We start from the raw sequence: 14,173 nt of genomic DNA, 5'->3' as shown, positions 1-14,173 counted from the left end.
GCTTGTAGTGAATGAAGACGTATCCCGGTTGGTGGGTTTATAGATGGGTAAACTCTATAAAGGTTTTCCCATTTAGGATAGAAAACACCTTTCCAAGTGGGATGGTTTGGATGCCCTTTGAGTTTTGCGGCATAATTTAATAAAAGTATTTGTTTGCGTAGCTGCAAGGATGTTTCGTGCACTTCGGCATATAGGCTCTGGATGGTACACCCCTAGTGCAAGACGAAGAGCGCTGTAGTACAGGATCAAGCCAATGTAAAGCGTTTGGTTTAGCAGAGCTATACGCGACAAAACCATAGTCCAGACATGACCATATTAATGCACGGTAGAGATGTAGCAGTGGGTAACGATCAGCTCCCCACGTTGTGCCCGATAGAACTCTTAAAATGTTAAGCTTTTTAAGACAGTTAATCTGGAGTGTTTTTATATGATCATGGAAAGTGAGTTTTTGGTTGAATATCACACCCAGAAAGTGGACACTAGGGACCACTGGTATGACTTGATTTTCTAGTCCAAGTTCCGGATGTTGGTGTAGGTTACGCTTCCTACAGAAGTGTATCCAACTGTTTTTTGATGTTAGAGATGAAATACATTGTTTTGGGACCATTTAGCTATTTTGTTGATGGCACAAATGCCTTTCATTCATTCGCATGTTAGGCGATACTGAAGTCATCAGTGTACAGGGTAGTGGATATTGTTTGTGGTAGGTCATGTGTTATTCAATTCATTATTATACTAAAGAGAGTGGCACTTAGCACTAACCCTTGTAGTGGTACTCCTTCCTGGATGAATTTTGAAGATAAGTGGTTGTGAACTCTAACTTGAAATGAGCGACAGAAACTGATAAACTGATTTAACAGTTTCTGATAAACTGGGTGTCCGCGAAATCCCAGATTGTAAAGGGTTTGCATAATACCATATCTCCAAGAAGTGTCAAAAGCTTTTTCGATGTCAAAGAAGACCATTGCAAGATGTTCTTTTCGGATGAAGGCATCACAAATGTTTATTTTTGTCTTGATCAAAAGGTCAAGAGTGGATCTACCTTCCCAGAAACCACATTCTACAAGATTTAGGAGATCATTTTAAGCTAAAAAACAGGTTAGTTGGGCGTTGACCATTTTTTCCATGACCTTGCTTATACAGCTAGTGAGTGCAATAGGTCGATAATGTTGCAGATTTGTAGGGTCTCTGCCTGGTTTTGGAAAAGCCAGAATGTATGCATGATGCTATTTGTCGGGGAATGTGTTTTCTTTGAATATTCTGTTACAGAGGAGTAACAGAGTCTTGAGAGCCGGTTCAGTGAGTTTTGCTATCATGATGTAGTGGATTCCATCTGGCCCTGCTGCACTGAGTTTAGTAGACGATAGAGCATGATGCAACTCTGACATTGTGAAAGGGAGATTGTACACAGAAATTGATGCTGATTCAAAATTGATACGGTTTTTTTCAGCTTGTGCTTTGTGTGCCTGAAAATATTGCGAGTATGATGTCGCAGCTGAAATATATATCCATGAAAGATCTACCCAGGGTGTTTGCAAACTCCTCTGGTTTTGTGATATCATGGCCATTGACAGTGAGCATGGGACAGTTGATGCGTGGGTGTTTTGCATACATCCGCTGTATTTTTGTCCATATTGTTTGAGTTTTTGTCGTGATTGTGGACACGAAGTGTTTCCATGCTTCCCTTCTGCTAGTCTGCCTGACTTGTTTTGCCTTTGCTCTTGCCTGTTTAAAGCGGATGAGGTTTTCTGTTGTTGGGAACTTCCTGAAGGTATTCCATGCTTTGTTCTTCTGTTTTTTAGCTGCACTACATTCATCATTCCACCACAGTTTTGAGTTGGCCGATATTTTTGTGGATTGTTTTAGAATTGCTTTGTCTGCTGCCTGCAGTATTTGACTAGATATGTATTCTACTGCCAGGTTTATGGATGTTTGTTGGATCTGGTTTTCTTCTAGTATCACTAGCTGCTTTTACACGTCCCATTCAGCTTTGGAAAAGTTCCATTTGGGGATCCGATAAGAAAGGTGGGGAATGCTTGTGTCAATGTGACATATCACAGGATAATGATCACTGCCCAGCGGATTGCTGTGAATAGTCCATCCAAATAGAGGATATATGGTTGCTGTGCATAGAGAGACATCAATAGCTGATGTAGATCCTGTCAGAAGATGTGTATAGGTGTGAGCCCCATTATTGAGAATTATCAGATTCTGTTGATCAAGTAGTTTTTCAATGGTTTGTCCACACTTGTCCAGATTATGTTTTCCCCACAGCGGATGGTGACTGTTGAGGTCTCCTAAGATACAGTAGGGTTTGGGAAGTTGTATCACTAATTCTTCTAAGTCAGCATAGCTTATATTTTGGTTAGGTGGCAAGTATAACGAGACTATGGTTAAATCAAAGTTAATACTGACTCGTGCAGCAACTGCCTCAAGGTTTGTTTTTAGTGGGAGTAGCTTTGAGGGTATCTGGGGGTTGATGATCAGTGCTGCTCCTCCATGGGCAGGATTGTTCGGATTTTGTGCAACACGATCTTGACAACGTATTATGTATTTCTGAAGGGAAACATTTATATTTGGTGTCAGATTGGTTTCCTGTAAGAAAAAGGCAATAGGGTCATATTGTGAAAGGAGATCTCGGATGTCGGACAAATTACTACGAAAGCCTCTGCAATTCCACTGTAAGAAAGTAAGCATTATTTGGGTTTAGTGGAACCCTCAACTTCTTTTCAAGGGACAGAGGATTTGCTTCGTTCAAGTTTACCTTTCCCCTTCTTTGGGAAATAAAGTTTCCTTGTATCCATATCCTCATTGGTAAACAGTTCTAGAACCTGTTCGTCATGATTTAAATTGTGTTCTGAGTCCATGTATTCTGTTTGGTTTGAGTCAGGAGTAGTAGATACTGTGGTATTCTGTTGAATGGCATCAGGTTGTACTGAGATTAGCATATTTATGGCTTTGCTTTGTTTGTTTTTGTTTTGTGCATTGGTACTGGGGACAACAGTGACCTTGCTCATTCAGCTAGTGATTTACTTGGTGGTATAGTTACCTCCGTTTGGGTAGAAATTGATATGTGTTTTGTGCATAAGTGGGCTTATTAGTATTTGGAACCAGTAGGGATTTTTTAGCCCCTTGGTAGATTAAATTATGTTCAGTTTTGTACCGCTGTATCTTTTTTTCATGCTTCCAAAGGGAACACTCCTTGGAATATGATGGGTGTGCCTCTTTACAGTTAAGACAGATTGGTCTTGTGGCTGTGCAGTCAGTACTAATGTGTTCAATGGATCCACACGTGGCACAGGCAGCTACTCCTCTGCAGACTGTCTGTGAGTGCCCAAACTTCTGGCATTTATAGCAGCATAATGGGTTCGGGATGTACGGTTTAACTCGGCAGTTAAGATAGCCTGCTTTTATCACTGTTGGTGGCTTGGGGTTGTCAAAAGTAAGTATTATGTTCCGTGTAGGAACTAGTATTCCGTCTTTCTTTGTCATAATTCTTCTGACATTAATGATTCCTTGGTCGTGTAATTCTTGTTTTAGTTCTTCATCTGAAATGTTCATGAGGTCCCATTCAGTGATGACACCTCTTGACGTGTTCAGGGAAACGTGGGGTGAAACAGTGATAGTTGACATGTTCAGGGAAACGTGGGGTGAAACACTGATAGAAGTTCCACCAAAAGTTTTCAGTTTTTGTAACTGCTCAGCCTGTCGAGCAGTGACAACTTCAACTAGTAGGTCTCTGATCTTAGACGACGAACTGTCCTGGGAGTACCTACTGTGCTTTCTAGACATTTCTGCACTAGAAATGGAGAGAGTTTTCCAACTGGTTGTTCTTGAGTTGAATGAATAATCAAGAAAGTTGGAGTTCGGATTCTGCCTACGTCAGTCTTTTGATGTTTTGCTGCAACAGAACTAGACTCTCCTCTTGTTCTTGCCTTGTCAGGTTTCTTCTATGCACCCAGTGTTTTTCTGGGTTTTACGGGCTTCTTGCTCCATTTCGCCCAGGAAGGGAGACCTTTTCCCCTCCAGGTTACCAGCCCCCACCACGTGGAGGCAGGAGCAGTGCCACCTTTGTGACCAAGCGATAGTGGGTTAGTAGTAATAAGCAAAATAAAAAGAAAAAAGGTTACTTTTCCTCCTGTTCCAGTAAAGTGATTTCTTTACTGAAGCTTATTTGATTGGTTGTTAGTGTAACGCTGTAAATAAAGAAGACGATTTTATTTATTCAAGAGAGTGCAAATTCACTGGCAAAGACACTTGATCACAAAATCGCTTGGCACCTGAGGCCACTAGACCATAGATCAAAATCAATGTCGGCAGAGCTCAGTGCGCCGATGTTGCTGTTGGGAAAGCACCACTTGAAGGTCAAGAGCTTCTGCAGGTTTGAGCAGAGTACTAGAGGGTTTCTAACAAATTGCCAGATGTTGATGAGGTCATGACCACAGACTGAGCACAAATCGAGTGCCATTGTGAGCTTCCATGCATATGCCAAGTGCTGGGCTGGGGTGTAATTTAGATTTTTACAGAGCTGTGATCCTGATGTTGTATAGAGAAGGTGAGCCCAATTGTTGGCCCACACGAGAACCCAGAATTCTAGACCACAAAGCGTCTTCAGGCTAGACAAAGGTGCTGTGGACCAGACTTCAATACCATAACCGATAATTGAGCTGAAGTAGTAGAAGAGAAATTTCCTGATGTTTCTTTATTATGCAATCTACAGAGGCCAAGTTTCATGCCCCAGAAGGCCAGTAGCACTTTTGAGCATAGTTGCTGGATTTTATCCTTATAAGTTAGATTTTCGTTCATCACCCCTAAGAATTTAACTGAATAAGTGGCGACAAGAAGATGCCCCGCAATTGAGCGCTCCAGAGAGACTGCTGGGTTGAGATCTGATTGTGCTCTCGGTGAGAAGATGATATACTTTGATTTTTCCAGGTTTAGTTTTGCCCCAAAAAAAGGCGGCATATTTACAGGAGGAGGACAGATATTTTTTGAGGGTAACAGACTTCAATAGATTCTTTGCTGGGTGTGGTGAGGTGTTAGCAGGGCTTGATAGATAGCATATGATATCATCGACACAGGCCATAAATGCAGGTATCTCATTCATTAGCGGTAGAAATATTGCTGAAAATAGTACTGCCAACAAACATCCACCTTGGGGTGTGCCAACTTCCAAATGCTTGGTGATGCAGCGATTCTCTTCCTGGAAGGTATTTCTCACCTTGGTGAGTAAACTTCTGATGGGCTTAGCAACATTACCTATGAAACCATAGTAGTTCTCCAGGAGGCACATGAGAGGATTAATCTGTACTGAGTCAAAGGCAGCTTTCAGATCCAGGAAGACAGCATGAAGGACAGAGCCTTGTTCCCAGGACTGAAGGGTTTTCAAGTTTAGAGTCTGTAGACATGTTATTGGTGATTTTTGTGAGAGTGCGTAGTGTGTGTGCTGAGGTTGCTGGGAGAGGATCTGATTGGCAACCGCTTTGAAAATGCACTTCTCTAAGCATTTGAGAAGAGGTGAAGAAATAGAAATTAGCCTGTACTCAGTAGTTGAGTTGGGATTTTGCACTTTTGGAACTGTGACTGTAATTCAGCCAAGCGACTGGGACGACTCTGTAGTACAGCTCCGTCAGCTCCTCTTTGATGAAGTAGGAGGCGATTTTTAGACAAAAGGTAGGAATAGAGTCACTTCCCATCGTTTTCTTATTGACCAGGGTGTTGATGGCCTTGATTAGCTCCTCTTCGCACAGCAACACTTTAGTGAGCTTAGTTAAGTCGTAGTGGGTACTGTTCCAGGGGAAGTCTGCTGCTTCACTGTCTGTTTTGAAGAATTGAGTTACATGACTGATCCATTCAGCCAGGTTTAATGATTGTGGTGACCCGATTTGATTGGTCGACCAGGCTATCCTCTTCTCCATGAACTTGTCGATTGCCTGCTTTTTGGATTTCTGGAAGTTGTTTCTGGCTAGTGAATAAGCTGATGATCTCTCTGAAGGTAACCTCTTGAATGTAGTCGTTTTTCCTTAAATTGGTTCATAAGGGTGTTAGACCACCTGATTGAAGGGGACTGTCTGGTTTGCAGCCTAGATACACTGAGAGAGGGGCACACTGCCCCATCTGGTTTGGCCTGTGAATCCAGTTCTTCTTATGGTTGCTAAAAGATGGCATCACCAGGAGACCTGCAGGCCAGATAGCTGTATTTAAATACTTGTCGATCTTGGAACCCTCGATCTTGATCTGGAAAGAGACCTAGGATGCATACCTGGTTTGGACCTTGAGAGGGGTACCAAATATATGATTCAAAGATGTAATTCATTTTCATAAGAAGTGATCATCATATGTTTGCAAAAGTTTTTTCAGTCTGCTACTAGAAAAATTGAAGAGATTGCCATGAAGTTTCATTTATTTTTAAAATAATCTCTCTATCAAAGCAAGCAATTTTCTTGAGGAAATTAATTTCAAAATCTGCAATAAATACTATAAATCACTTCACATTTATTATTCCTCAATTTTAAATAGAATTTCTTACATTAATTCCTCTGATATGATATCTTGATTTAATAAAATAATCATGATTTACACATTTCTATTCCTCTTAATTATTTTAAAGAGTAAGCAATTTCTACTTATCTCTTGTATGTATCTATAAATTTAGGTTTTTAATCAAATAAATAGAAAAATTTCAAATATTAGTATAGTAAACTAATATTATTATAAACTTACAGCACTATCCCACTTTTAATGCTCTTTTCTTCGAGTCCCATGGTCAGTCCTATGAAGTGCCATGGGTTTTTTAACATCTATAATGCTCCAATTTAAAATATTTTCTCATTTATACCTTTTTTGCTTTAAGGTTCCAAATAAATCTGTATATAACCCCCTCTTCCCTTTGAGGTTTGATTTTGAGAAGGGTGAATGACAGACTAAGTTCTAGGAATTGCTTATTATGCCGTCTATTTACTTTGTAGAAATTGTTTCTGGCACAGGTGATATTTCTTCACTTCATATTTAACTTAAAGCTTTAAAAGTAGAAAAGCTGCTCTTTAAAACTCAGTGTCTTCTCAATGATTGATGCATTCGCAAGCTCTCTTCAGGTTTTTTTTAAAATTAAACATTGTTCATCCACTTTCCTTGCTGATATAGTAATCAGTGTCGTATGTGCGTAACAGGATATCACTAAATTCAATTAATGACAGTACTATTATTATCATTTTATAATAATACTAAAGATATTAATATTAGTAATGGTAAATGATGTAAGGAAGCAAGCATATACAGTCATCAGCCAAAAACCATCCATATTTCTAATAAAATTATTAATCCTTTCTTAAATTTATTCAAAGGAAATGAATGGAAAAAAAAAATGAACAAAATGAAATGAAAGAAAAAGTTGACCAAAAAAATTCTGAGTAATAAATGGAAAATGTCTTTCTTGGATAAATTAATGAAATTTTAGAATGGTATTGGATAAAGAACTAATATTAGGTTGAATCAATGAAATCCTGGAAGTACTTTTTGTTGTTTCACAAAAAATGTCTTAAATTTTATGTTTACTATCAACAAGTATAAAAATCATTAAATACAAGGTGCAACCATTAAATAATATATACATATATAATATACTGCATAGACATTAATAACATTAGTTTTTATTCCCAGCAGTTGTGAGTACAGTAGTTAACTTAGAATCTTCTCGTAGTTGCATTCCAAGGCTTCTGTCGATATTTTGATAATCTGTAAAATTATAAATGTTCTTTTGTAATGAAGGATTTGCAACATAAGCACTGAGGCAATGGTAGACGTAAAAATTGAGCAATGGGTAAATATTGGCTATCCACTAGTAATAAAAATTCAGGAGATTGTGAAAAATGTCAGGACCCTTGTGCAAAATGATCACCTAACATCACAAACAGATGAGGTGCTAAATCTTGGTAGTAAGGAAACTGAGAAGTTAAGTGATTTGAACAGAAGAAAAGTCTGTTGAAATGCCGTCAAAAATTGAGTGAAGATCAAAACCCAACCAGAAAAATAATATGTGCAAAACAGTGGAAAAATGAAGAAGATGCAAACTTTGAGTAATGTGGTCACCTGCAATAAAACTTGGCACTTCCAATACAAACAAAACAATCATTGCAATGGAAAGCACCTCAAACTCCAATACCAAAAAGAGCATGAATGTCAAAACTGAAGATCAAAATGATGTTTTCTTCAGTATGAAAGGAGTGATTGTGACTAAGTACATACCACCTGTTCAGAATTAAAGAAATATATGCAACTGTTGACAAAACTGCAAGAGAGGGGGGGGAAGAAAAAGAGAGAGAATTTGAAAAAGGCAACCAGAATTGTTGGAGAAGAGCTGAATTGTGTTTGTTTGTTTGTTATTTGGTTTTTAGGAGCATTAGCAAATAAGGCCATGTTGCTCCGGGGATATGCGGTGGTCATTCCCTAGCTTTTCCGCATCCTCCATATTTGGTGGGCAAGGGTTCGAACCCCGGTCTAATCAAGAAGCATGTGCTACGCACTGCCGCTCCTGCCCACCTGGCTACAGAGGGGCTGCTGAATTGTGTACCAAGCAATATAACATTGTGTGCAGGTGCACGCAATGCTATATTGCTATATCAGTTCAGCAGTTTCTGTGCTGCACTATGCTCCATACTCATCTGATTTCACTCCAGGCAATTTTTTATACTTCTAAAATTGAAAAGTTCATGCAGTGATACCCATTTTCAGTTGATTGCGGATATCTACAAAAAAATAGCAGAGTTTCTCAAAAGGCTCATCACAAATAATGACTAGGAAATGTTTCAAGGCATGGCAGGAATGCACAAAGTGCTATGTAGCCGCTCAGGAAAACTACTGTGAAGGTGAAAAGTTGTGTAATTAACAATTTTTTGATATTATTTAATGGTATTTACTTCATAAATATTTTAACTAGCTATGATTAAATCTAGAAGCAAATGATACCTGTGAAATAATGAAGTGCTATGTTGTTGGTTAACACCACATCAAAAGGCAAAGAAAATAATTTTACACCAGGTTCTGCTAGCTGTTTCCAATCAATATCCTAAGAAAGAACATTTCAAAATTTCTATTATTCATCAAGGAATAATTTTAATAGAAAATTAAGTCAAAATCAGTAATTTTGGCAACATAAGCTGCATTTTAAATTCCATCATATTGTATTATAATAAATTTTCAGGATTGATGCATAAAAAGAAATTGAAGTTCGTGTCATTTTATGAATATGACATTACACAACACAAACTAAAGATGGGAAATATGACAGTTTTTTTAAAAATTCTAATCAGCATTCTGTAACACTATCGCACAGCATTTTGTAACACTATCACAGAGGTAAAACAATTTTTGAAAATCATGATAGATATAAAAAAATTAAAACAAGGGCTATAACTATCACAGGGCTGCAAATTCTAGAATTACCAGTGGAGGGTGGAAGAAATGTGTATTCCTTTCTTTTTGTTTACGCTGAAGGTAGGAATACACTATTCTTTGCTGAGATTGTAAAGCAACTGGACTGAGACTGCCTCATATCACAAATATCGCAAAGAAGCGAAACTATTTTGCCAATTTTTTATAGAGATCCATTTATTATTGTACAAAATTTATTACACACTACAATAATTTCAATATAAAGTATGTATGGAGCAATTTTAAAAAGTTTTTATTAAATAAAATACAGTATAACAGCATTCATAAATTGTGTATTATATGTAGTATGTACTAAATTAACACATTCATAATTTTATTCTCTTATAAGGTTTTAATAAATATATTTAAAACCATAGTTCTAAATACAAAAACACTGGAACACTGTTTCTTGTACACTGGCTGATAAGTTTTCTTTTTGTGTTGTGCTATTATTGTTATTTATATAGCGCATTAGCTCTAAGGCCATATTAGTACTGGCAAATAATGCAAGAAAGCAAACTTATACATCAACCGAAAAAAAAAACTTTCTCATATCACCTGTCTATTCTATATAGTAGTTTGTTTAGTTCTTCCTTGAATTTATTCAAACTACCCACATCTACAACACCAGATGGAAGTTTCTCCCAACAATCAAGTACCAGATGGCTGAAGGCAAATTTCCACACATATATCCTGCAACCACCCTTCTTCAATTTGAATTTATGTCCCCTCAGGTGTGTGATTTGAGCACAGGGAAGGATTCCATCATCACTGAGCTTAATCTATTCAAAGCCTTAAACACCTTAATAAGGTCTCCTTGCAAGTGCCTAGTCTCCAGACACTGCAATTTCCAGAACTGGAATATTTCCTGGTAAGAGTACCATTTTGTTCCTAATTTGCAGAACTAAAGCCTTTTTGGTACGAGTACGCTTTTCTTGTTGCTCTTCTCTCCATTCGTTCAACAGATCTGTCTCCTTCTGCAAATGAGGCTTCCAGACTTGTATGCAGTACTCACGATGTGGCTTAACTATTATGTTATACAACAGGATAATCACCTTCTTGTCTCTGCCAGCAAAATCTGATTCTAATGTAAATATTCACAATGGAATAAAATGTTATGCCTTTGATTTTTATGTATGATTAGTTGCACTACCAGATACCAGTCTAAACCGGAATATGTGGCAAAAGCTAGTATTGTAATTTTTTCAATTTATTCCATATGTTAAGTGGATGTTACAAATAGGAGTAATATTTATAATTCTATAGTGTGCTGTAAATAGCTAAATATAGTAAACTATACGATCTGGCACTCCACAATCCAAAATTCTTTAAAATCTGACAATTTACAAAAAATCAATATTTTACAAACTGGAAATATTAAGAAAACAATATGGAATTCGTATCAATGATTGTATTTGTCTTTAAGAATCTACGTTAAAAAAAAATGACATTTTTATTTAGAACATGATGGGCGCTATCTTGTCGTTTCATCAGTTTTGGTGGCCAGCAGGATTTGGACTGCTTAGATAATGCCAAGATCTTAATTCTCACAGCACAATAACTTTTACAACAAGTTAGCATTCATATTAGCAATAGTACAGGTATATGATGCAAAAAAGCAAGCTTATATTTCTGCACATCTATTCCACAATTGTCTTTCCTCAACTTGAATTTATGCCTCCTCAGGTGTGCAATTCCATCAGTACTTGAGCTTGCTGAAACAATTCAGGCTTTATACACCTCAATCGCATCACCTCACAGGTGCTTAGTCTCCAGATGCAATTTGCGGAACTTAAGTTGTTCTTTGTAAGAGCAACTGCTTGTTCCCCTTCTCTGTACTCGTTTCAGTTTCTCTATATCCTTCCTAAAATGAGGCCTCCACACCTGTATGAAGTACTCAAGGTGTGGCCTGACCACAAGGGGATAATCACCTCCTTATCCCTGCTAGCAAAATTTCTGTATATCATTGACAAGACCCCATTGAACTGGCAACCTGTCTGCACTGCTCAGAAAACTTCATATCTGACTGCACAAGATCCTTTTCATTCTCCACTACCCTGAATGTAGCACCACACAGTTGGTAGGTTACAATGCAGTTACTGCTACCCATATGCAGTACTTTGCATTTGACAATGTTAAATTTCAGTTGCCACCTCTCACAGCCCATCTGCCCAACTTTTTTAGATCCTGTTGCAGTAGTGTACTGTCATTAACAAACCTGCAGTCCTTGTAATGCACTACTTTCAAAACATATGGCTTTTCCAAAGATTAACTAGCCATCTGTTTAAAAGACAGATAGTTGTTAGACTGAGATAATGATCTGTTCCAGGAATAACTGATAACTCAAGAGACAGCAAGTGGTTTCTAGTGATAACATAACAGATGCAACAGTTTAAAAAAGTTGTTCGATGTGAGCTGCCATGTGGTAAATGAAAAGTAGTGCAATATTAGGGCAACTCGTTACAAAGGTAAGTTTGTTCTACTATGAGAATAAAGACCATTTCATTATCCACACAGCTTAAATTCTACTGACTGCAAAAACAGATAAAAGGTTATGATTGTTGGGATTTTCATGGTGCATAAGCTGCTTTGGCTATAATGCACCTATTCATTTATTGTAGTAGTAGTAGTGGCATGTGATGCAAGAAAGCAAGTGTATGAGCTTATGCAGCACTCAGCCCAAAAAAAAAAAAAAAATCACACCACTCCAAATGCCTGTCCAGTTCCTCCTTAAATTTATTTAACCTATCAACTTCCACAACGACAGATGGAAGTTTGTTCCAGCAATTAACCACCCGCTGGCTAAAGGCAAATTTCCGCACATCTATTCTACATCTATCTTTTCTTAATTTGAATTTATGCCGCCTTAGGTGCATAATCTGAACAAGTGGAAGAATCCCATCAGAATTCAGCGTGCTCAACCCATTCAAGGCCTTATATACCTCAATCAGATCACCGTGCAGGTGATTAGTCTCCAGCCACTGCAATTTGCAGAACTTAAGCCTCTCTTGGTAAGAGGATCCCTTCATTCCCCTCACCAACCTTGTTGCCATTCTCTGTACATGCTCAAACAAATCTACATCCTTCCTAAAATGAGGCCTCCAGACCTAGACGCAGTACTCAAGGCATGGCCTGACCAATGCTTTATACAGAGGGACAATCACCTCCTTTTCCCTACTAGCAAAATTCCTATATATCATTGACAAAACCCCATGACCTACCCTGGCAGCCTGTCTGCATTGCTCAGAAAACTTCATATCTGACTGAACAATTACTCCCAGGCCTTTTTCATTTTCTACCACCGTAAGTATAGTACCACACAGTTGGTACGTTTCTCTGGAGTTACTTCTACCCATATGCAGTACTTTGCATTTGTCAAGGTTAAACTTCAGTTGCCACTTCTTAGCCCATCTACCCAAATTTTCTAGATCCTGTTGCAGTAAGCGCACTGCCATTACTGTCATTAATAACCCTGCCAACCTTTGTATCATCTGCAAACTTCGACACTAAGCCTGATATACCTTCATCAATATCATTGATAAATATACAAATCAACAGTGGACCCAACACCGAACCCTGTGGGACTGCACTAATAACATCAGTCCACGAAGAGCAGCACCCATTGACTACCACCCTCTGTCTTCTTCCACTCAACCATCCTTTTATCCATTGTAGCAACTTACCCTTAATACCATTCTGCTCCAATTTGTACAGTAGTCTTCCATGCGCAATAGTGTCAAAAGCTTTCCTGAAATCCAAGTAAATGATATCAAAATAATTTTTTGCATCCAGTTCCTTTGTAACTTTGTAACCACATCATAATATGATGTGGTTACATCATAATATGATGTGGTTACAAAGTTTTGAGAGCGAGAGTAGCCTGTGCGGACGTAGCTTTTTGCCGCTCCTGGAACAGAGAAGTTTTTTCTGATTTATTTTCTGGTTTATTAGCTTAAACCGGCATATTAAGCTATTTTCTAGAGTAGCTTTATATTCTTATTTACAATACTTAGATTAAAGTAACTTAGATAGAGATTTTGTAGGTATTACTTAGTATCGGAAAGGGTATCATATCCACATGTTTACCATTCGTAAATAGCCGCCATTGTAACGCGATACAAAATAACTCGAACTAGATAGCATTAGCTTAATATAGTATAGTACATAATATTGTAAATTAATCAGATAATTAATCTTGTTGAACTTCATTGTCAATTAAATTGTACTTTTCACTATACATATAACGACTTGGGTTACGTAATATAAATAATTAGTAAAAAATAAATAATTAATACTTAACTTGATATGGAAGTTATATAAAGGGATTTCGTAGATAACACTCGATACTGAAACATAAATATAGTGTTATAACTGTGTTGGGATACAAGTTTAGGGTTTTAATTTTGTACTGAAATTGAAATTTTATTGAAATTAAATCGAAATCAGACTCAGACCAGAGCAGCAAAGCAAAAGGCTCAAGCTAACGGGAGTGCTGTGGCTCAGGGGAGAACTGATGAGGGCAGTTGCCCTCTGAATCACAGCCTTTTAAAATGCACTACTTGCTTGATGTTTGTGGAGCAGTCAGGTACGGGACATGATACTGCCATGGGGGATGTCTTTGTGTGTGTGCGATGGAAGGAGTGTAAGGAAATCAGGCGACAACTCAGCGTTGTTATCGGCCTATATGAGAGCTTGAAGGACAGAGCTGATGCCCACGAAGGATTAAAAGTGAGGGGACCATCAA

General features: G+C 38.0%; 1 protein-coding gene across 4 annotated transcripts in view; it reads right to left on the bottom strand.

The window, feature by feature from the left end:
* Positions 1-14,173, bottom strand: part of LOC150090697 (sorting nexin-13-like) — a 372,237-nt gene that overhangs the window by 227,781 nt on the left and 130,283 nt on the right. For all 4 annotated transcript variants that reach the window (XM_090372320.1, XM_090372326.1, XM_090372330.1 and 1 more), the window contains one exon: positions 8,965-9,064. In XM_090372320.1, the coding sequence (XP_090228446.1) occupies positions 8,965-9,064 (100 nt within the window). The remainder of the gene's footprint in view (positions 1-8,964; positions 9,065-14,173) is intronic.

The sequence above is a fragment of the Mastigoproctus giganteus genome, chromosome 1 (genome assembly GCF_048544385.1).
Source record: "Mastigoproctus giganteus isolate SK-2022 chromosome 1, ASM4854438v1, whole genome shotgun sequence".
NCBI classification, from domain to species: domain Eukaryota; kingdom Metazoa; phylum Arthropoda; class Arachnida; order Uropygi; family Thelyphonidae; genus Mastigoproctus; species Mastigoproctus giganteus.
The sequence above is the reverse complement of the archived record's forward strand: the minus strand, read 5'-3'. Positions and strand labels throughout refer to the sequence as shown.